The sequence below is a fragment of the Melanerpes formicivorus genome, unplaced genomic scaffold (assembly GCF_026170545.1).
Source record: "Melanerpes formicivorus ecotype bairdi unplaced genomic scaffold, bMelFor1.0.p_v2 SCAF_1, whole genome shotgun sequence".
Classification (NCBI taxonomy): domain Eukaryota; kingdom Metazoa; phylum Chordata; class Aves; order Piciformes; family Picidae; genus Melanerpes; species Melanerpes formicivorus.
In genome coordinates, this window is record NW_027142353.1 from 55,243,779 (window position 1) to 55,268,478 (window position 24,700).

Sequence of the window (24,700 nt, forward strand, 5' to 3'; positions counted from 1 at the left end):
TAGCACCTCAGTATACATGAATTGGAGAAACAATGAATTTGCAGAATGGACAATGACTTTGGAAACTCTTATCCTTATGATCTTTTGCAAGGAGGCAGCACACAGTGACAAACTAAAGAGAGTAAGAACACTCCTGGCAACCTATAGTGGGGGTAAAATGGCAATTTAGTTTCAGAATGAAATTTCTAACATCATTCAAGTAGGCTATGAAAATATGTATGATTTGGATCATGCCATCAGTGTCATAATAAAAGTGGAATTCCTTGGTGTTCCTACTCAAGGCTTCATGCAATCAGATGTCAATTAAGATTAAGCCAATGGCCAATGGCCATAATTGATGAGATTGAGCTCTGTCATGATAGTCTGCTATTTGAAAGAATTTTCCAGTTGTCAACTTCTGTTTTACTGGAATATTTTTTTGACCAATTACTTCTTGCCCATTACTGATTTAAAACAAATACTGAATGCTAAGGAGCTGCCAAAGGATTTGTCATAGATTTCAAATGAGAGATAGCATGTGAGATTCTCATGTGTTCAGGTGTTACTTGTAAGGTTTGCACATAATGCCTGAAATTCATGCCTACAGGAATATACATATGCGCTGCTGATAAAAGGGCTTGGAACACAGGCCCTATGAGGAGAGGCTGAGGGAGCTGGGGTTGCTTAGCCTGGAGAAGAGGAGACTCGGGTGACCTTATTGCTCTCTACAACTACCTTAAGGGAGGTTGTAGACAGGCAGAGGTTGCTCTCTTCTCCCAGGCAACCAGCACCAGAACAATAGGACACAGTCCCAGGCTGTGCCAGGGGAGGTTTAGGCTGGGGGTTAGGAGGGAGTTCTACAGAGAGAGAGAGTGATTGCCCATTGTAATGGGCTGCCCGGGGAGGTGGTGGAGTTGCCATCACTGGAGGTGTTCAGGAGGAGACTTGGTAGGGTGCTTGGTTGCATGGTGGTGTTGGATGATATGCTGGACACGATGATCTTGAAGGTCTCTTCCAACCTGGTCTGGTCTGGTCTGGTCTGGTCTGGTCTATTCTATTCTATTCTATTCTATTCTATTCTATTCTATTCTATTCTATTCTATTCTATTCTATTCTATACCATGGTCTAGTAGTCATGAGGTGTTCGGTGACAGGTTGGACTTGATGATCTTTGAAGTCTTTTCCAACCTTACTCATTCTATGATTCTATGATTTATGTTCTTTATGTGGTGTTACCTAAGTTGCCCACTAAAAATATGTACCCAAGACAGAACATGTCTTTGAATCTATTTTGTCTTTTCCATGCAAGACTTGAGAGACTGGCCTCCATGACTTGCATGATTCAGAGGTCCAGAAGATTTTTATATTAGTATCTAGATATTGAAAAACTGTCCATAAATAGTGGTACTGTTTGATTTAGGTTAGTTTGGGCATTGAGTTAAAAAACTTGTTCTGATTGCTCTGGAATATTCAGTTAAGACAGCTGTGTTTCGAAAGGAGGAATTTGCAAACTCATCAGTATGCCTGCTTGGAAAAGCAAGCCTGAATAGAAGCTTGTTAATCATATTACTTTCAGGAATTATTTATCTGTAAGATAAATAATCTGGAAGATAAATAATTTATCTGTAAGATAAATAATAGGACACTATTTCAATTAAAATAAACAATCTCAGTTTATTTCAATTGCAAAACCATGTTTTCACTGGTTTTGTTCATAAATGGCTGCTATTTTCTTGAATGCAAATAAAATTCTCTTTAATGCACAGTTCAGAACTTTATTACTTGGGTAAGCTTTGTCATGTTGTAATAAAGCAACTAATCATAAGAACGAAATATTAGAAAGCACAATTTAAATAGAATGCTACTTAGCTGACTAATACTAATAACTATAATTATTAGCATTCTGTATTTTCGGACTGTTCCCAACTATGCTGAGATTTTCAGCAGAGACAAAGATTTTAGCACTCAAGAGAACCTTTCAAATCAGAGTTAAGAGTTGCAGAGGTTTCATAAAGGAATTTGCACCACTGATGCTCATACTATAGAATAGAATAGAATAGAATAGAATAGAATAGAATAGAATAGAATAGAATAGAATAGAATAGAATAGAATAGACCAAACCAGGTTGGAAGAGACCTTCAAGATCATCACGTCCTACCTATCATCCAACACCACCTAATCAACTAACCCATGCAACCAAGCACCCTGTCAAGTCTCCTCCTGAACACCTCCAGTGACGGCGACTCCACCACCTCCCTGGGCAGGCCATTCCAATGGCCAATCACTCTCTCTGTGTAAAACTTCCTCCTGACCTCCAGCCTGAACTTCCCCTGGCGCAGCATGAGACTGTGTCCTCTTGTTCAGGTTGTTTTGAGAAGGAACTTCAGTCATCAGTGCTTCTACTCCTCTCTTTACATGGAAGTATGTTCATTCAAATGGAAGAAAATTCACAGTATGTGTAGGAATGAAAGAGTTGATCGTGTTACATTAAAACAGTTCAGTAGAAAAATCATTATAACCATTTAAACTAAATTCTTGTACTATTATAAACAAAATAGAAACTGAAATAAAACCACCTGTCAACTCAGGGAAGGCAGAACTACTTTCATGATCCACACACAGTATCCTCACGGAACCCTGTGTTTGTCAGTGTTGTTTCCATATAACGTGTGGGGCTAGATGGGTATTGTTATGTAGTATGACCATCAAAAGTACATTAAGATTTCACACTTTGGTAGCATTTAGGCATGTATACTTTTGTCTTTGTGGGGATGGAAGAACCCCATTGATTAAGAAGAAATAGGTGCAGTTGGAGGATTTTCCCAACAGAGGAAAAAACATTGAGACAAACCTGTTGCTCAAAGAAAAAAAGTAATAGGGAAAATAGGAAAATTTTAGAATCCATATGGAAAAGCTTTCAAGACAGAAGTCAGAAAGGCAGGAAAAACTCAAACTCTCATGACTGAAGGAAAATTTTACAATTCCTTTCCACCCTCCCTCATTCCAACATATTGTATTCAATCTTGCCTAACCTTGTTCTTTGTTGAGATTTGTGTATTATGTAATATATTACTGTTTGAATTGCAAACTAGTGTCATCAGCTAAAAAGAGATGGATCCCTGCAGTGTAATTTGTGGAAACCAGCAAAGATATTAATATGGCCTAGTTAACTGTTTGCATACCCCGCAGTGCAAATTTACATAATAACTCTGACACGGTCACAATTAACAGCTTTGCACATTTTAAGTATCACTGCAATAGCTGAAAGGTAGCCATTGACACCAGAGGATGAAGGGCTGTATTAAAAATTATTATTTGTCTAATGTTTGTGTACTTTTGAATCTCACAGTATTCAATTCTTCAACTTACTTTGTTCCCCCAATCCCTAAAACAGTGGGCCTCTCAATTTAGGAAGGATGTTGAGTTGCTGGAACATGTCCAGAGAAGGGCAACAAAGTTGGTGAGGGGTTTGGAACACAAGCCCTGGGGTTGCTTGGCCTGGAGAAAAGGAGGCTCAGGGGAGACCTTATTGCTGTCTACAACTACCTGAAGGGAGATTGTAGACAGGTGGATGTTGGTCTCTTCTCTCAGGCAACCAGCACCAGAACAAGAGGACAGTCTCAAGCTGCACCAGGGGAGGTTTAGACATGATGTTAGGAAGAAATTCTTCATGAGAGAGTGATTGCCCATGGGAACAGGTTGCCTAGGGAGGTGGTGGAGTCACCATAATTGGAGGTGTTTAGGAGGAGACTTGATGGGGTGCTTGGTTGCATGGTTTAGTTGATAGGTGGTATCAGATGATGGGTTGGATGTGATGATCTTTGAGGTCTTTTCCAGTCTGGTCTGGTCTGGTCTGGTCTGGTCTGGTCTGGTCTATTCTATTCTATTCTATTCTATTCTATTCTATTCTATTCTATTCTATTCTATTCTATTCTATTCTATTCTATTCTATTCTATTCATCAGATCAGAAAAGAGGTAATTTTCATTATATTTCCTTCAGAATCAAAAGGCCAAGTGGAAAAAAAACCTATTTTTAATTTGTGAAGGAGTTAGTTTCTGGTAGGGCAATCCCATGTCTTTCATGTAAAATGCTTGCATTAAAAAAACACAAATGTGAACTTTCTCTCTCTGAAATTCAGTCACCATTACAACTAAATTTCTTTGACTGATCTTGAGTACTGTAACATGGAAAACCCCACTAAAGTCTCAGAGTTATTACATCCCTGAGACTTCCAATGAAGTTGTCTCTGTGTCAGTAGACAATAAAAATCAATTCAAGAGCACAAAGAACTCAGAATAACAATCACTTAGAAGTGATTGTATGAAGATGTGGGTGGGACACCAATGTCCAGATGTGTGTCTCGTCCACAACACTACTCTCTAGGACTCATGGAGCTCTCACTACTATTAGAGATTTTAGAAGTAAATCTTACAGAAGAGAGAAAATAGCAGTTGTCACCTAACAATGAACGACTGAGATCCAGTAATGGAGTCAAGATCATTTAAGTGTTTACACAAAGGACAGGAAATCCACCAGGAGAACAATAATATATTTCAGTCAGTATCAGAACAACAATTATTGCAGACTCTTCTCATTGTGAGGTTTATTTCTCTTAAATGGACAAAGTAGAAGGAGATTGCTTGACCTTTTTTCTCCTCTACAGTATGACAGAAGACAAAAGTTTTTTATGGAACAATGGTGCATAGCTGTGTTACTAGGTTCAATTGTTCATGAGATGATGACAGGTAGTCTTTGATTTAGCATGCAACAGTTTTCCCACAAGAGAATCACAGAACCACAAAACAGAAGTTGGCAGGAACCTCTGGAGATCATCTAGTTCTATTTCTTGCTCAAAGCTGGATTAACTTTGATTTTGGAATAGCTTACTTCTTGGAGGAAAAAAAAAAGTACAGCCATACATTATCAGGGATTAATTTTCTTCAGTAGCCTTAGAGTTTCTAAATAGTGCTGCTAAACTTTGCTTGTCTAGAGTCTCTGTGGGAGCCTTATATATAATGTGAAAATGATTTTTCCCAAGTTCTTAAATACTGCTTGGACTTCTCTGTTGTGTTGTTACATTTAGCCTACTACAGTTTTGACCATTTTTACCCCATTTGATACAACTGATACTACTGGTCGATGGCAGGCTGAACATGAACCTGCAGTGTGCCCAGGCAGCCAAGAGGGCCAATGGCATCCTGGCCTGCATCAGGAACAGTGTGGCCAGCAGGAGAAGGGAGGTCATTCTGCCCCTGTACACTGCACTGGTTAGGTCACACCTCAAGTACTGTGTCCAGTTCTGGGCCCCTCAGTTTAGGAAGGATGTTGACTTGCTGGAACAAGTCCAGAGAAGAGCAACAAAGTTGGTGAGGGGTTTGGAACACAAGCCCTATGAGGAAAGACTGAGGGAGCTGGGATTGCTCAGCCTGGAAAAGAGGAGACTCAGGGGTGACCTTATCACTCTCTACAACTACCTGAAGGAAGGTTGTAGACAGGCAGATGTTGGTCTCTTCTCCCAGGCAGCCAGTACCAGAACAAGAGGACACAATCTCAGGCTGCACCAGGGGAGGTTCAGGTTGGATGTTAGGAAGAAGTTCTATACAGAAAGAGTGATTGCCCATTGGAATGGGCTGCCCAAGAAGGTGGTGGAGTCGCCATCATTGGAGGTGTTCAGGAGGAGACTTGATGGGGTGCTTGGTGCCATGGGTTAGCTCTTTGGGCGGGTTGGATTGGTTGATGGGTTGGACGCAATGATCTTGAAGGTCTCTTCCAACCTGGTTTGGTTTATTCTAAATAAACTAATATGTTTTTATGAATACCTTCCTGCTTCTAACAACCTCTCTTGTCCTGCTCTTTAGCTGTACTGCTTTAGCCATGTTTTTTAATTATGAATTTACACTGGGAATCTAATATGATATTTTGCAATAGCCACATGCAAAAATTTGTTTCCTTTCCCCAGGCTGCTTTCTTTTTACATAGTGCCCTTTTTTAAATTAAGAGCAATGACTGGGATCCTTTGGTTCTTGTTACTCCATCTAACATCATTATGGCTGATGTTACAATACGGACCTTGACAACAACATGAAAGAGATCTTGTGCATTGTTCAGAATTAAGTCAGAAAATGACTCTTGCTTCCTGAGAAACTGCTCCCAAAACTAGTTATTTAGGAGATCTAAAAATGTGTTCTGAATGTTAGGCTTAATTATGACATTTCTGCTACAAAGGTAAAAGGAAAAATAAAGTTTCCTCTGAAGTCTACACTGAGTACTACAGCAAGTCACAGTCATTGCAGTCACCTTGGTCAAGTCATTTGCAATATAATTCTTGCTATTATCATTTATACTGTTGTTGTTGCTACTATTATTATGTCTGTTTAGACTGCATATTTAAGTCCATGATTATGTTAATATAACTGCTGAGTTGATGACACAACTGCTTTATCAATCTGTCTTTGCGGTAAACTTCTGCTAACATAGCACTATTCGCACATCCTGTTTTGTCTTTCCCATATGTTTTTAACTCAGTGTTACTCAAGACTATTTTCTTTCTGTTACATTCTCAGTGTGGCCATTCAGGTTCATTTAGTTTCTTAGCTCCCTTAAAGTGAAGCATTTTAAGTTTCCTATCTTGTTTTGAGGCTCTAGAATTATGTGTAACTTCCCTTTATCTCCCAGTCTTCTATCTCCAATTCAGGTGAGGTTGTTTGTTCACCATATCATGCTGACAGGTTCTTTTTTAATCCTTCAGCTGGAGATGTATGTTTTTTATTATTTCCCTCTTCATATTGTTCCAAATGTGCTTCTCTGCACATTTCAACATGAAGTTTAAAAAGCTTTAATCTTTTTACAGTGTCAGGCGCCTGGTTCCACTTCTGTTAAATAGTTCACAAATATCCCCAGCTCCTAAGGAATTTAAGCCTCTTTTCTTAGTCATGTTCTTTCTATATGGTCTTGTATATGGTAGTAAAATTATTTTAAAGATTGCTACCATAGATGTCCTGCCCTTCAGTTACCCATATTTCAGCCTAGGCTTTAACTAACACTTCTTTGATAGCTTTCTAGACTCTCAGTAGCTTTAACACTTCCCTCGATTCCATGGTTGCAGACTTCCACCCACTTCTGGGTCTAGTTGAATAGGCAGTTTTCCACAAAATCTTGCTGCCTTCCCTTACCTATAAACCAGACATAAAAAGTTTCCTAAGCTACCGAAGTTAAAGCCAAGTTACCTGTTGAACACCAGGTGTAGCTACTTCTGATACATCTACCCCTGCCTTGCATGCAGCACTGGAATTACTGGTGCTATAACTGCAGAGCCACAAACTATCCTGCTTTCTTCCATCTTTGTTATAATTCTAGATCAGAAATCCACCTGGGGTAGTCAGATTTGTCAAGTGAGAAAAAGGAAAAAAGGACAAATTAGAAAGCTATGTGTGAAGCAGAGTTTAAAATGTGATTCTGTTGCAGCCATAGAGGGCTATTTTATTCCCATTCACTTGACTAAGATTCTAAGCTTAATGAGAGCTTCTGCTTCTAGCATAAAAAGACACTAATTTCCTGGACCTACAGCAAATTTCATTCTATTTAAATGTCGGTTCCATATATACAGATGAGAAATATACCAAATTAAATCTTCTTCAGCATGACCTTCACATGCTTTCCTTTTCCCTCCTTCCCTCCCCCAGCCCAAGTCCAGGACTCTATTAATGAAGTTTGCTCTCTATCCCATGACATCACTTAGTTTAATGACCATATATGATCATATTCTCCCCAAAGTGGCCTTTTTGTAGGGATGGAAATTATTTCTTCAATCACAGACCCTAGTAGCTGTCTGTCTAGGAAACAATAAGGTTAAAACAATGAATGAATCAGCCAAAATAACACATGCAGAATGTCCCAGACACCCTCCTCTTTTTACCTCCCCTCCTAATTTTCTTGGAAATTGAGCAGGGATGAGATTAAATCTCAGTAACAGTTAAGCATGCACTAACATTACAGTGCAGACTTTGGTATCAGTAATAAGTGTTAAGCCGTGTAAGACTCCTTAGTATAACTTTCACTTCATCTTAAATAGAGAAGAAGGAAACCAGGGATCTACACATTTCCACTTCCCAACTACAGAACATGCTATACATTGTCACTGCTTCCCAGTCAGGAGTTCTCTGCTTGTGTAGCTTCCAGAGTTTTATGTTCTTTGGCAAACTGTCTGCTACTCCATGATACCTTTCAATAATATTTTTGGGAAGCACTGCTTACAGTTCACCCACTGCAGTGTCACTTGCTGCATCATTGGAGCAAATGTTATAAAACTGAAATTAAGAACTTTTGTCTTAAAGCATCTGCTCAGAAACTCCAAGGACCCTAGTGTCGTCCATTGAGACAATGGGAGTCAAATTCAGGGTAATAGTCAAGCCCAGAATCTAAAAATCTTAACAATAGTTCAACTGGAAGTGTGAGTTCAAACGAATTCTCAAGCTGGAAACTGCTTTCATGTTTTCTGATATGCTTACAGACAACGGGTTCAGAAGTCATGTAAATGCTGACAGTGGTGGGCTCATAAAGACTGTCAAGTTCACTGCCATAACATTCACCCTTCAGTCTTTGATTTGGTGCATTTTGTCCCCTACTCATAATCAGGAAATTAAGATTAAGATTTCTGCTGAAGGAAGGAAGGATGGTGAAAGGATGGTGTGACACAGACTGCAGGACAAGTGGGAAAGGCAACTCCCATTGCTCATGCTGGGAAGAGATGCCTCAAGCACAGTGAAGATACTCCCTTAGTTGATGCCTCAGGGCTCTGGGCTACCTGGTCTAGTTGAGGATGTCCCTGCTGACTGCAGGTGGGGTTGGACTAGATGACCTTTGGACATCCCTTCCAACTATTCTGTGATTCTAAATACCTGCTCCAAAACTTGAAAGTTAAAGATAGTCCCACATACATTCACTATTTTATCTGCTAAGAATTGTAGATTTCTGCACCTAAGAAGTGCTTTCCAAATTCTAGAATGAATCTTAAGATGATTATCCATTCCTGTTTCATTTCCTTTTCTCATGTATTACTGGAAATACGGAAGAGGGAAAATAAGAATGAAACATGAACATAGAAAAATAAGAATGAAACTTGAATGTAGAAAATGCCAGTGTTTAAAAGAATCTTTCTGGGTCGTTCTAATAAGCCTGTTTTCTGTCTTTTAAAATCTCAAATGTATTCCTGAACAAAAAATAATACATCACAGAATCTTTAAAAAAAAAAATCCCACAACAATAGGATTCTTAATCAATAAACAATGTGTTTTGACACAGGAGTTACAAAATAAAAACAATGAAAGCAAACTAAATGGGCTGGATGAATAAGTGAGTAACAGCATAGTTAAATCCAACCTTAATGTGAAGAACAGTTTAATTGCCTGTGTTTATGTGGACAAGACTTTAAATTATTAGTTTAATCCTTGCAGCACCTCTCTTGAGCTAGGCAGAAGAAAGGAGTAACTTTAGGCACAGAATGCTGAAAGCTGTGTTGTTCTTATGGAAAAGGTAGCAGAACTGTCTGTAAAATTTCATAAAAATACAGTCTTCATGGAAAATAAGAACAGTGTGCATTTAGTCTGCTGTGGCACTAAAAAGGGCAATACAAAATTACACACACACAGAAATTACTTGAGGCTCTAACAAGTTTTCCATGTATAAATTATGAAATGTATTCTTTTCAGGATTAGGAATTACACTGAAAGCTGAATACTGCATCCTGTCTTCTGATAATTTGATCCTTCCAAGTGTCAGAGAGCTTTTCTTCAGGCAGAAGTGGAGGGTTTCCCTTCAGGTTGTCAGTCTTTGCAAGTAATAAAGCTTTACAACGCAATCTGGGTGTCATGTGACACTCGGAGAAACGCAGAGGAGATAGATGATAAATTTACAGGACTTTTACAATGATCAACTAGAGGTATTTTTTATTCACCAGGTTTTTAGTTCTTTTATTTAGTGACAGCTAAATGTTTTTTTCATTCAGAACAGACAGGCACATTACATTGCGTGCAGATAAGGCCTCTCTATTCACACTTTATCACAATAATTTATCGAAAAAGTCCGACATTGAATTCTTAAGGTTGTTTGCAAGTAAGTTGATGAACAAAATTCTGAGTAGAATATCAAACTACCAACAGAATTATAACTAGTCATTCTGTGGTGATGGCACATTAATCTGGTCTGGAGAGAAGTTGCGAGAAACTAATGTATAAACAGAAACTTAAAAGGCCGGACAAAGTATTTCTCTCAGAGATGATAAACTAATGGTCATTTTTGGGTTAAAAAAATGAGCTATGTTTGAACAGATTTTTATAGGGTCATTGTAGTGAATGCCCAGAATTATGCCCCAGATATTGCCAGAACTTGTCCCAACATGTTTAGGCTACATTCCCGCCTCCTTCTCCTTTCTGGAGTGGGTGTTCAGCCCGGAATTGAGGAAACAAAAGGCCAGGCATCAGCCAGCCACAGTAAACAACCCAACCTGCCTTCTTTGGGGTAATCAACATCACACACCCACCTGATGGGATGCTCATATTATGCTTGTGCTCTGTGAGAAACAAACTCACTGCTGAAAATTTATAACCAGTTTATTATAAAATAAAGGCAACACAGCGCTGGGCGCATAGCGAGTTTGCTAGAGGCGCACCCTAACAACACGAGGTGAACTGATATAGACGGCAAACATACATATTAATATATTAAAGTGTACATATTCATATATTCCCCAGCACGCTCCCACCCCTTTCCATCACCTGCACCCTTGACCTGGCCAGTCTTTAGACCTGTTGGCACCTCCCCTTTCTCTCCCAATACCCCACACAATACAGACCCATCAGCCCAACGATCCAGGCACAACGATGGGGCCTGCCCGGTCCCCAGCAATTCCCCTTGCGAAAGCCAAATATTATAACCAGTTTCTCACATGTTCTTTCCAAGTTTGGGCATAATTCTAGCTACATGCTTGGTCGTAGGCTAAAAGATTGACCCATTTTCCACTTAATGAAACAAAACAATTGCTCCCTCATTGTTTTGTGTTAACAAGAGTTTGGGATACTACTCAAGTGATCTTACTTATGTATATTGGAATAGGAATGAGTTCTAAAATAGAAAGTAACAAAAGTTTTCTTATACAGATTACATTTAATGGACATTTCACTACTTTCCTTTGAAGAGACTACCAAAACTATAAAATCCCCATATGGCGAACAAGAATGCCCTCTGTTACACAGTTTCAAACCTACTTCTCAGAAAAACATTCTTGCTTTTATAAAAGGGAATAATTCCTCATTTGAAACAGAAAAAGTTTTATCAACTTGCTACAGTCTAGGAGAAGTGAACTGTTTTGCATCATGTGGTAGCTCCACCAGGCCATATAATAGAGCTATAATTTTGTTGGTTTTTGTTCTTAAATTGGCATGTAGGCCCAAAAGATGTCATTCTAACTGACAAAAATTCTGGAGCATGCTCTCATATTTAAAGGTTCTTTTTCCTTTCTTCCCTGCTACTGCCTTTTGAATCACTAGTCCAAATTGCAAATTCGTTGAAAATCCTACCAAATGGCAAACACAACCATGCTCTTTAAAGGTATATTTCTGGTTTGCATTAAAAATTGGAAGTCTGGCAAACAATTTGAAGTTTCAGACATTTGAGGAAATTCAAATTCTTACTCTCAATGCTGTATTTTCATACCACAAGCTGTTTTACCTGCAAAAGCAATACATTCAAACCTGGAAGAAAGTGGCAGACAGAAATTGACATGTGAGTCTGTCATTCATTTCCAGAATAGGTCTACAGATCATTTCCTCAAGTATACATTACAATCTCTACTGTCTTCCAGAGAAAATCTCTTTCATTTGGATTTACAGTATCATTGGCAGGTTCAGAAAACTACAGTACTCTTAAGATATTGCCTTTGTCCTTGAAGTAAAACTGGTTTATATTGCACACAAAACCTTTCTTCTTTCTGAATCTGAATGAATTCCACCTGGTCCTGATGACAGAGAGACGGAATGAACACAACATGGGAAATAAAGGAGCAATTAGAAGTTCATGCACTACTACACAGCTATGATCCCACTGGAGTTACAGAAACACATGGGACAGCCTGAATGACTGGAATACAGCAATGAATGGATACAAGCACCCAGGAAATAAAGGCTAAGAAAGCAAAAGAGGAAGAGGGGTGCATTGTGTGCAAAGGGCTGAATCAAATCCATACCATTTTGCTTTGAAAAAGAATGGGAGACATTCAGGAGGTTATGAGAAAGATCAAAGGAGAGATTAAAGGACAAGTGGTGTTCTGCTGGGAGTCTGTTACAGATCAATTACAAACAGGAGAATTGACTAAACGAATTCCAGAGGGCCCTGCCAATATAAATAAATCTAGGAGTCTACAGACTTTAGACCTGATCTTTTATCAACATTATTTTTTTTTTTTCATTCTTGAGTTCTTTCAGAGGTCTTTGGTGAATATCTTCTGATTTTGAATGTTGCAAGATATTTAATCTACATGTCCCCTAAAGATAATCTTTTTCCATAGTCCTTTCACTCTGAAACAGATCCTTTGATGAGAATGGGATGGGGTTCTATCAAGAATGTGTTCCAGCTTCAACAACTAATAGAAACACAAATAATTAATTTTGCACACTTCTTATATCCTTCACGTTGATAAGTTTTTTGTAGTCTGATCACCCATTTACCATACAAACTCCCCGGCAAGTTACAGTGGATCTTGTGTTTGAAGAAAGATTTATCATCACTCATGATGTTCATTGTTTCTTAAACATTTTTGCCCAGCAGTATTGTTTTTACATTTAACCCATTAAGAGTGTGTGATCTTTTCTATTTTGTTCATTTGCACATAACTTCAGATTTGTGAAACATTACTTTTTGCTACTAAATATTTCTCTTAAGCAGCTGATTGACTTTGCTGAGTTAAGTCCTTGCATATATCCAACCTGTCATTCCAATATCATGTTCTTAAATATTTTCTGGGATAGTTTAAGCATTCTTTTTGTCAAGAACCTTCATTCTTAGGCAGTTATTTTTGCAGCTGAGCACAAGTCAGGTGTGAATTTCTGTCTCAAAAGGTACACACTGAGTACATTTTCCATGTTTGATATGCTTAATGAAATATCTTAGTCTACACTGGAAAGAGGGTAAATCAAAGGTTAAATCTTAGATGAAGTTTTGCCAATATAAAATATTGATAATTTTATATTGCAATAACATCTTTCCATAGATTTAATAAATAGGTCATCTGTATTATGTTTGTTAATTATTATTTTGCCTATAAACTTCAGAGTTTATTTCTTTGTCCAAAAGACAAACAGAATTTGCTACGTGGTTTTGACTGCAATTTAAAGCGTTTCAATGGAGCTGACCTGTTTCGAACATGCACCATTGTACCAATTATTTCTGAGAGCAGTAAACAACCTCTGTCTTTTCTAGATAAACATAGTGAAGTCATATTAATTTGAATTGAAATTATACCCTTTCACAAAAAGAGAAATAATAAAAAAAAAGAAAGTAAAATTCTGACAAATAGGAAATTTGGATTAATAGTTCAAAGGATAATCTTATTACACCTCTTTTGCTTTACAAAGTATTGTGGTGGGCTACACTCATCCTGGAAAAAAACAGGGGAGGAGGGCTTGTGAGAGTTTTTTTGCCCTCCCTGAAGGATGTTTTCTCCCCTGGGAAACAGACTTAGTCTGTTCCACTTCCCCCACCTCCTTGTCCAGCAGGGGTGTAAGAGGGAGGACATTGCAGCCATTGCTTGCTCTCTTCTTTCTGATTCACAGGGACGAAAGAATTGCTGATGGCTTGCTGCTCCCCTGCCACGTGGTCCTCCCTGCTGCTTCCACACTTTGCAAAGGACTGGTTCTGTATCTCATATTTTTCTTTTCCTTTTCCCATCCATCCTTGTTCCTTACCCTTGCAAACCCTACCTGTCATTGTTACATAAATATATATATATACACACACACTGTTTAAAGAAAAATTCTTTGCTTCTCTACTTAAAAGCTGAACCCAAATTATTTATTGGTGGATTTGCTCCCCTCCTTTTTTTCATCTGTCTACTGGGGAAGAGGAGGGAGGGAAGTGGGGAAGGGATTCTCAGCCTTGCCCCCATCTGATTTTTAAGCCCCAGATAAGGCTCAAACTACCACAAGTATATGGTTTCTAATTTACTTCAAGAGTATTTGTATAGCATACTGCTTATTTGAAAGGAACATCTAGGAGCTCCTTGTAAGTCATCACACTCAAACTTCTATTATATTAGGTCATCAGTAATACTCCTAATCTGTGTGATTAAATAGAACCCTGGCTACTTCAGAGTGGTTTGCATGTCTCTGGGTATCATGGACACTAAGAGAAGAAGTTGATGTGAGTGTTTGATCAAATGGATATATCACATCCTCTTTGTATTGCCATTTAAATTTCTTCTCTCAATTCCTTTTATTATTTTTTAATACTATATTGCTTGGGTGTCCTCAGTTATTTTCAATTCTTCTTTTGACATCAGTTTAAAGTATCTTGAGGAAAAAAAACACACCACCACAAAGCTTTACTTTAACACATATTAAAGCTAAACTTTGCAGACAGGATCTGGTAATTTGTCGCTTTGAGTTGCATTGCCGATTAGGTTTCTGTGTGCAAAGATTTCATTTCTTAAGGATCATTGAACTCAAATAAGAACTGGTTTTGTGGCCATCAAATTTTATTCACAGCAGACACCACCAGGAATCTCAGAACACTGGTAGGCATGAATTTTTTAAAAACTGTTTTCTCATTTGCCGTGCTTTTTATGATTGTCCCCTGCTTGGAGAGAGCTTTTAGCAGAAGTCCTTTAACATATGCTCAATGTTGTTTTCAGGAAGAGTATTTCATGTTCTCAGTGCTTGGAAGAGTTACTGTCTGTGAGAGGAAAAAGAAACAGCTCTTTTAAAATACATAAAGACATATGCAATGGCATTCTCTTTTTGCTTTTCCCTGTACTTGGTGCTGCTTTTATGAAAGTGCTACTTCCAGAGAGCATGCTGTTATCTCTTTAGAGACAAATTTCCAGTTCATACAGTAGACTCCAGCACAATTACAAAACAGGTAACACTTTTCTGAGATGTTTTCACAGGTTGGTCGAGGACCTGGAAAAACTTTTCTAAATGATTTCACATAATAAATGGAGTTATACTGATGTCTGCAGAGCTTTTTTTCTTGAATAGTGAAGTGAAAACACTCCAAAGAAATACGGAAGAGAACTGGATGCAGAGGCTAGAGGTGAAAATTAATCTTCACATCTTCCCTCCCTAATTCAAGTGAATGGCTACAGATACGCTAAAAAATATGAAATATGAATAATTTGACCATTCATCTAGATAGTCACAACTGACATTTTATGAAGTCATATGAAACTAAGCTAAAAATGCAAACTTCAATTTGCTTTTCAGTAGCAAGAGAAGCAAAATTCTTCCCTACGTATACCGTGCCTCTTCATATACTTTAAATCTCTGCCCTTTTCTGGAAAATTTTAAATGTCACTGAACCCTGACTGATACGCTTCTGTTGCACTGCAGTCCTGGTCATTGTAGCTTCATTACTCATTTTTACTTACACAGGGGAAAATCAGATTAATCTACACGTGTACTAGACGCACAGGGAAATAATCCAAAGGCATGTACAACAGAAACCTTTTTTGGTGATGTTCAATTCAACTGTTTAGACAGCAACAGACTCTAAGTCTCTTCAGCAGCTGTGAGAAAGAAGTAATGCAATGCAAGCAACACAAAAGATGAAGAACATCACAAAACGTATAAATACAGGTTTTGATCAGTATGCTGCTTCTTGGATTAAAGTCAACAAGAAAGACATAGCTGATCTTTGAATTAGTTGTAAAAGCAAATGAAGCATAAAATCCAGAAGCACATAGTAAATATGTATGCATTTCAAAAATCAGCTGGCAGCAACATCTTTCATTTGACATAATATATATTCCTTGTCTTGCCGCCCATCCTACAGAAAGTTTGTCTCTGCCTGCATAAAGGTCTATGCTAAATCCATCCCTACTGCATAAAATTTGGGTCTGCATGTCCTCTGGGTAAACTTCCACTTCTTTAGCCCTCAAATGTGACTGTCCTTCTGTAGAAAAGGAATGCAAGCTAGAAGCCTTGGGGTGTAATATGAAGGTACAAAGCTTATTAGGATACTGTTACAGGTACATGGTGGGAACCAAACCTGGTGCAGCCTTCTCTGCCTCATCCATGTTGACTTTAGGCGTTATTCACCACGCTGTCTCTCTTATTTGGCACTCAGTCCAAACCTCCTCCACATACTGAAATCTATCTTAAAATTTTCTTATTCATTCTATGAAAACTTTTCACTCAGGCAAACAATAAATACCACCTTTGCTGCCAGTCTCACGAATATCCTCCTGTGACTTTCCAACTTATAGGGAATGCTGATATTAAAGAAACACTCACTGTTAATTTTTTGGCTCAAAACTCTGAACCCATTAATCTCTTTCCTTGCATTTCCAAGTAAAATTCCAGTCCAATATTACAGTAAATTCTTACTGGTTTATAGGAACTTTATATGTGTCCTAACAGAGACTTCAGAATACTGCTAGATACCAGTGTCCCAGGACATATCTTATCTGGAGAAAAATGATGACTATACTGAAAGTAGACATGAAATCTGAAACATTGCCAGCTGGATCAGCCAGTAAGACAACCATGAGTGTAATCAAGACTAGCAGGTAAATAATAATAAAAGGATTATTCAGGACAATCTTTCTGAACAAATTCTGAGAGTTGCTGCAGGATCTGAGAGTCTCTGCAGATCATCTGTTCCAGTTCAAAGGCGGACGAGAATAGACTTTTGGATGCAGTTTGCCAACTACAGCCTCAGTTGTGCAGCCCAGTCTGTGGTCAGGATCCATAGCCACAGCTGTCAGCTCTGATGACTCATCTTCATTCCAGAGCATTTATTTTTTAAGAACCACTTCCATTTCAGTCTGCTTGCAGCACTTCAGAGTCACCAGAACACATTTTATATTTACTTATTACTGCCTCTCACTTCAATCTCCTTTTCCTCAAAACTGAGAAAATTTGGTGCAGTGGAACTTCACAGGTACATCTCCTATCAGTAGCTGCTTCTCATAGCCAAGTTTAAAAGATCTGAAATTCAAAGTAGGACCTCTGTGAAACTTTTAACTTGAAACAGAGGCTGATGTTCACCACACAGCCAGCCCTTCCCAAAAGCCACTAGTATCCACAACTAATAAGCCAACAATGCAAAAAATCAGTATACATTTTAGTATCTGCCTCTCACAGTACTGGAAAAAAGCTAGGTTGAAGACAGGGTACTAAGACTTCTTTTGCTCCACAGAGAACTGACCACACAGTAAATAAACTAGAAGGAACTAAAGAGTTTTAACAGGCATTCATCCTGTTACTGAAAATACATACATACATGATTCTTACATACAGTCTTCAGGATATATAAATGCAGGCACACAAACAAAAACACCCTTATTGTATGCCTTATTGAAAAACATGGTTTATGGCTCATAGCAGCAATATCTAACACTTAGTGTGTATAATACTCCATTTTTAAAAATAGGGTTGTACTTTATATTCTTCCTCACATCCCTATGCAAAAGTAGTACATCATCCACCACAGAAACATAACCAACCATAGAATGAAGTTCATCAGCTGTTTAGCAGCTTTTGGCAGATATACGAAAAGGTTTAATAAGACAAGCCCAGGTAGCCAAAGTCACAGATGATTTAAATAGTGAGAATATTGCTGCCCAAGCTGAAAATTTGACCAGGGTATTGAGTTAACCCATTATCCAAACTGCCATGATGCTTTTAGCTGAGTCTAATAAATAAAAAACCAACCACACTCTATGTTGCTGTCTAAACAGTTTATCTCCCACTTGTTTCTCTCTCTCCTACAATAGCTTTTGAGTTTCTTGGCCAATGTAAACCAAATTCAACAGACAAGTAGAGGTCTCAGAAATACTGCATTCCTACACACTTTCAGAAAATGAGACAGAAGAGAGAAGAAACCCTGTTGATATCTTCAGGGAGCGACTACAATAGGCAAGAAGACTTTATTAAATATCAGAAAACTTGTACGAGGGGATGATTTTGTAAATATCTTTGTTAATGAAACCCTTCAGTGCAGTCACTACTCATTAAAAATCTAAGACAGTCAACTTTTAGAAATAAGCCCACAGGAAATCTACCTTACTTAATTCCAAGTCATGAAAATAATTAAAAACTGTAAGAGGTCAGGACTTGGGATTTGTGCCTCGTGTAAACAGCGTTACTTTCCACAGGAAGGTATAAATCTTACAATGCTATTCAATGAAGGGAACCTTTGTAAATCCAACTGTTCTGTGCCTTTTTACTGAGGGTTGGGTTTGGAGGATACACTACATTAATTCCATTAACTGTTCTTCCACAATTCTTTTCACTTCAGCTTAAAGCATACATTCTTGCATGAGTATTCTCAGCACTAAGTATAGTCACACATATTTTTATAAGTACAAAATTATTACAGTAAGGATAAATATTGCATCTTCATATTTACAAATAAAAATTAATGTATAACCTGCTTTTAATCAGTGAGTTTTCAGCCAGGAAAAAGTTCCATGTTGTTAGTAAAATTGTAAAGATTTAGAAAAGAGATTTTAAAGGTTACCTCTAACTCTAGGCTTAATTTAGATACTCTTATTTTTAACTGAACTCTATCCAGTGGTTCTTACCCTTTGGTGTTATAGTAGGACCGTTTGGTCTTCCTCATGTAATGGAAAGGAGATCTGTGTCTAATATGTGAATACCACATTTTTTCATAACATAGATGGATATTCATCTCAGCCAGAGTGTCACCAGTTGCAACTATGCATCACAACCAAAACTACCAAATCCTAGCTTACTGGAAACTTTCAGAACTCTATGGCACAAAGCTACTGTAGTTCACTCATGTTGATTAAACACAGATAACATGACCCATACTGTCCAAGTTCCAGCTGAAATGGAACACCAATCAAGAAGCCAGCTGAACCAGCTAATGGGTATTCAATAACATGATGATGTCATGCCTGCAGTATAAGGGAAGGGCTGGCTGTGGCAAAGGATGACAGGACTTGGAGTTCAGACTGTGACCTGTGACACTTTCTGTTCCTGGTGTTTTCTCATTCATCTTCCACTTATGGACTTTTGTGCTTGCTTTTCTTCTTGCTGACTGGCTGGCTTGCTCTCCTGCTCTCTAGAAAATCTGGAAGTTTTTGTATTATTCCATTAAACTCTTCTTAACTCAGCCCACAGGGCTTTTGCTTGTTTGTTTGTCTGTTTTTTTCCTTTCACTCCCTATTCTCCTTACCACCCCACTGTGAGCATGATGTGTGTGTGAGCTTGTGAGAGCAGCTGTTTTGGAACTCAGCTGCTGGCTGAATCAAAGCCATAACACGTACTTAGCTGGGCCCCCAGACAATGAAGAGATGCAGATGCTTCAGAGACATGATTTGTATCCTCCTGAAGTAGGAGGAGTTTTAAGAGGAATATGGTGAAACCAACCTTATTTCTATAAAAGGAGATTAATTGACTGGGGTTGACGCTGCCAAATCACATTCCTACACTTTTGCAACATCCTGTTTCAGGAGCTTATGTGCTCATTCTAGTGCATGGTTAAATATGCAGTGTGAGCACCTGTTGGTGGAGAGACACCAAGTATCACCCAACAGTATATGATAATGAGTAAGAAGCCCACAGATACCTAGTTAGCAATTTTGTCAGTGAAACTACTCAAGAGCAAACACATTTGAATTCGAGACTACAAACTTCTAAAAGGAGTTCTGCGGACACATAGTTGGATGCTCCATATTAATTCAAGTACGCTTCACAGAAGTTAGAACTGATTTTGTAACAGCAGAAGTTAGAACTGATTTTCTAACAGTTCCTCAGATGGAAGGTTATCATCACACCGTCAAGCCAAAAAGAAACGTTCAGCAGAAGCATGGATTCATTCTTGACTAAATTTAGCTTTCAGCATGCGATAGATAAACCGAGAAAAGTTTAGAACTACAAACATCAGAGGTTTACTACTGCAAAGCAGGTATTTCTATAAGTACAGTAATAGATTTTAAAACTACTAGAAAGTTAGCTTAAAATTACACAAGCTTAAATTATGCAACTTAATACTGCACTTAACTGCAAAACAATTATAATTAAACTATAACAATCTAAAATAATACTTGTATGTGAAACTGGACACTTAAAATTAGGTCCTAACATAAATCACATAGACATTATCCTAAAATGAGGACAGAATCAGCCTGAAATACTGCACAGAAAATCAGATGGGGAAGAAGCTCAACACAGTCATGTAACAAGTAAAGAACTAACAACCCCCCACTCAACTGTTCACATGCTAACATTTCAGTAGAGATGTAAAAAGAAGTTTAAAAGAATTGTTACTTACCTTAGAGATCTGAAACAATGTGAACTTCTGAATAAACTACAGTCTCTTCTCAAGAGAGAATTGTCTAACTTTTCCACTACTTTCAAATCTGGAGTGGAAGATATTTTAGGCCTGGCCAAATATCACTGGAAGAAAATTTGTTCACATGTTTGGCTGTGTTTTGCATTCCATCCTGTTGCCTTGGCATACAGACGCAGCTAATTATAATCTGTGACATAAGCGGCCAGTTCTACTGCTAAAACAGTTGTGTACTGACTCCAGAAATGAACTGCCCCACTGTAAGGCATAACCGATCTATAATGCATTCTAAATTAGCCCAACCTGTCACATAACACCAACTGCTTTATTAAAATCCGAGAACATGCAGCACTTCATAGATAGAATCTGTACATAACCATTAATTTAGCTGCTAACAGCACACAATGGAACATTAGAAACAAAGAAGACTTCTGCTTTCTTTTCTGAATCCATGTGTAGCATCCAGCTGAATTATAGTAGTTGTTTCCCTGAAAAATTTTAATTTTAATGCTAGCATTATTCTAACTAGAGTCTATATGGTCTCTATAAAAAAAGGAAATGCATATAGTATAATATATCTGTAGTACCACATATGAGGTTTATACCAAAAAGACACTAACAAGTATCAACATTTCCAAAAACTTAAGCCATTCTTGATATTCAGGAAAGATGTCAATAAAGAGAAAGAGCTTTATATCTTCAAAAGTTGTACATATATTACATAATTTAATATGACATTACAGAAAGTATGAGACATCTTATCTTAATTGCCATTTAAGCTTCGAGTTCCCAAGTGCAGAAACAAGAATTCCAGCCTAGCACTGCTGGCATTAGACTGACTATACAAACACTAACCAACAGAATTTCTGTTCAACTGATGACATTTTAGAATCTGTGCTGGTAGCTTTCTGCAGTTCAAAAAGCATTAAAACACACATTTTTATGATTTGCAGAATAATAGTCTTGTGCTATGTGAAGCATTGTGATCATCATCCACATATTTGGACAATTTCATTTCTCAAAGCAGAATGTTGCCTTTTGATTTTTTTTTGGCCATGCACTCACACTGTTATGCTTTAGAAGATGAAGCTCCTATCAGACATTTAACAGCTGCAGATCATAAATTTAGGACTGACACAAACCAAACTGATCACAGGCTTACAAGCTATTTTTTCCTCTTTATGAATTCTGTGGTCATTAATCCTTTATTAGACTTTGTTTACACATACAAATGGAGTAGTTATCCTCTATAAATATTCTCACTCTATAAATGAATTAATTAACTGGTATGTGACAAAAATGGCAAATATTTGTCATAATGAAATATTTATCAGTCTCTTTAAAACAGTTTTTGTATTTAATCTCATGGATTTATGAAAGCTAAGCTGAGATGAAAGCATTTCTACGTTCTGTTAACACCGAAGCTTTCCTTTAATTGAAATTCCCTGTAAGTAATAAAGGAGGAATAGTTTTCAAGGATTCATTATTCAGTCCTTATTCAGGTGACTAGGTATTCATGTCCAGGGATTTCCTGCAAGGTCTGTTGTCTGTTCTTGGAGAAAAACAGAGCATCAGATAAAACTGGATAGATGAGCCCCAAATAAACATATTTTAATGGAATTTCAACATATTTCCTTTTGCCATAGTAGTAATAAATTGATTTATCAATTTACAAAACCAGACAGATTAACAGAGTGCCCAGCTTTATAGACAGAACTTTTGTATTATTTTCTATATGTTTTTTTTTTCTGGCCTAGTTTTATTGTCTTTTTATTTGCTCCTCTAGCTATCTGATATCTGCAAAGTAGGAATTCAAAAATTGAAAAGAACAAATAAATACCTCAGTATCTTCTGAAATTCTCATGAAGTAGGACTGAAGCAAGAGCAACTGTCAGTGAGTTCTGTATCATCTGAAGGCAGCTGTCTTCCTATTTGAATGCAGATAATGGAAAGAGAAAAGAAAAATTGTCATAAGAGCAACATATATTTGTGAATTACCTTACTACTTTTACTGACAACCTCTTCAAAGCAACAGAGCAAAATCCACTAAGATGAAAACTGTGGAACAGAAAAGTAACACTGGACACCCAATGCCTGTTTAAACTGCATATGTTCATGACAGAACAGTTCACAGTAAGTGAGAAATAAGTATTTGTGGTGAAAAATAATGACATCTCTTTCTGTTGCAATGTTTAAAATCCATTTAATATTAAAATGTGTTAGTGTAATGAACAACTATAGTGTTTCATTGCATTTGTACAAGAACTAAGTCTTTTAGTTAAGCAATTATCTTGACAGTTTGAGAATGCTGATGTCCCATTCTTCACCAAAAACTGCCAACCTCCTTTTCAACTGGACTTTGAAAGTTAATGACTGATGACTTAGTCCTGGAAAGGTAACTAAGCAAACACGTTTATCTTAGACATTATCAGAGTCCACTCATACCAGCACTTGAGTAACTAGAATTTACTATAAACAAAGAAAAAGATAGGTACATTGTGGTTATTGTGGTTTACCTGTTGTGGATAAGAATTTGTAAGCAAAGGAGCATTTAAGGAAAAGCATTCTAGCCACTGTGGAAAACAGAGCTTATCTTAGAAATAAAGTACTACACAAGAATTTTACAATTGAGAGAAGAGAGAACAAGAGAGTAGAAGAGAAAAAAGAAGAGAAAAGAGAAGGGAAGAGGAAAATATTTCAGATGAAAGGGACCTTCAATAACCATCTAGGCCAGCTACCTCATCAATTCCGGGCTGGACAAAAGTTAAAGCATGTTATTAAGGGCATTGCCCCTGAAACACTGACAGGCTTGATGCTTCGACTACTTCTCTTGGTATATTGTTCTAATGTTCTTTGTAGAAAGCAGCCCTGAGGAAAAGGACATGAGCAGAGAGTGTGTGTTTGCAGCCCAGAAGGCAAATCACATCCCAGGCTGCATAAAAGATGTGTGGCCAGCAGATCCAGAGAGGTGATTCTGCCACTTTTCTCTGCTCTGGTGAGACCTCACCTGGAGTACCATATCCAGCTTTGGAGCCTTCAATACAGGAAGGACACGGACCTGATGGAGCAGAAAAGGGCTACAAGAATGATCAGGGAGCACCTCTGCTGTGAGGACAGGCTGAGGGAGCCTGGAGAGAGGAGGCTCTGGGGAGACCTAATAGCAGCCTTCCAGTACCTGAAGGACGCCTACAAGAAGGATGGAGATAAACTGTTTACAAACACCTGTAGCGATAGGACGAGGGGCAATGGCTTCAGACTAGAGAAGAGCAGATTTAGATTGGATGTTAGGAATATGTTCTTTACCATGAGGGTAGTGGAACACTGGAACAGGTTGCCTGGAAAGGTGGTTGGGGCCCCATCCCTGGAGACATTCAAGGTGAGGCTTGACAGGGCTCTGGGCAACCTGATCTAGTTGAGGATGCCCCTGCTTACTGCAGGAGGGGTTGGACTGTATGACCTTTGGTGGTCCCTTCCAACCCAGACCATTTTATGATTCTATGATTCTAAAGAAATGCTTTCTACTGTTAGGTTTAAAGCTTCCCTGATGCAGCTCTTTAATCTTCTATGTTATATTTTCTCTGATTATTTGTTAAAAAGCAGTATGTGTTTTTAGATGCTTATATACTGTAGTCAGGAAACAGATTCTTAGATGATATGTGCAGGCAGAAGTGTATCTGGCTAGTACTGGAATCACACTCTTACTTCATTTGCAGAATTTTTCTCTTTGTGGCCTAAACCAAGTTTGTCAGTCACACTCCCTCCTCAGAAAAAGATATCCCAAGTCCCTTGTATCCCCCTAATTGCATTGCAAGAGACAGTGAATAATGAAGTGAACTAAGAATAGAAGTCAGAAAGGTCAAGCAGTACAGCAAAAGCAATTCACATTGATGATAAAATGGCACACACTTTGGAAAAAAGTGCAATTCACATGGAAATATATAACTAATAGAATAACCAAATGCAAAACCCCCCATACCCACACATACAAATATTAGCTATTAGAATGACTGAATGCAAAAAGCAAAGCTAACAGAATTTTCAAGCAATTAAAGTGGAGAGTAATTTTAGTAATGATCAGAAAGCATATAAAGTAATTAGTTACTAGACACTTCTGGACTTCCAAGAACTAAAGGGAGATGTTCAAGTCATCTTGATTCTTGTTACTGTTAGTCACTTCTGAGCTGGAATAATA

The 24,700-nt window shown here is 37.9% G+C and overlaps 1 protein-coding gene across 4 annotated transcripts in view; it reads right to left on the reverse strand.

Annotated features, from left to right (window-relative positions):
• SGCG (sarcoglycan gamma) overlaps window positions 1-24,700 on the reverse strand; it is a 146,447-nt gene that overhangs the window by 82,377 nt on the left and 39,370 nt on the right. For 2 of the 4 annotated variants that reach the window (XM_068144022.1, XM_068144013.1), the window contains exon 2: window positions 22,349-22,436. In XM_068144022.1, the coding sequence (XP_068000123.1) occupies window positions 22,349-22,372 (24 nt within the window). In that variant the 5' untranslated portion in view covers window positions 22,373-22,436. Of the gene's footprint in view, window positions 1-20,490; window positions 20,606-22,348; window positions 22,437-24,700 lie in introns of those variants that run through there. The other 2 variants (XM_068144039.1, XM_068144031.1) reach the window with 1 other exon arrangement.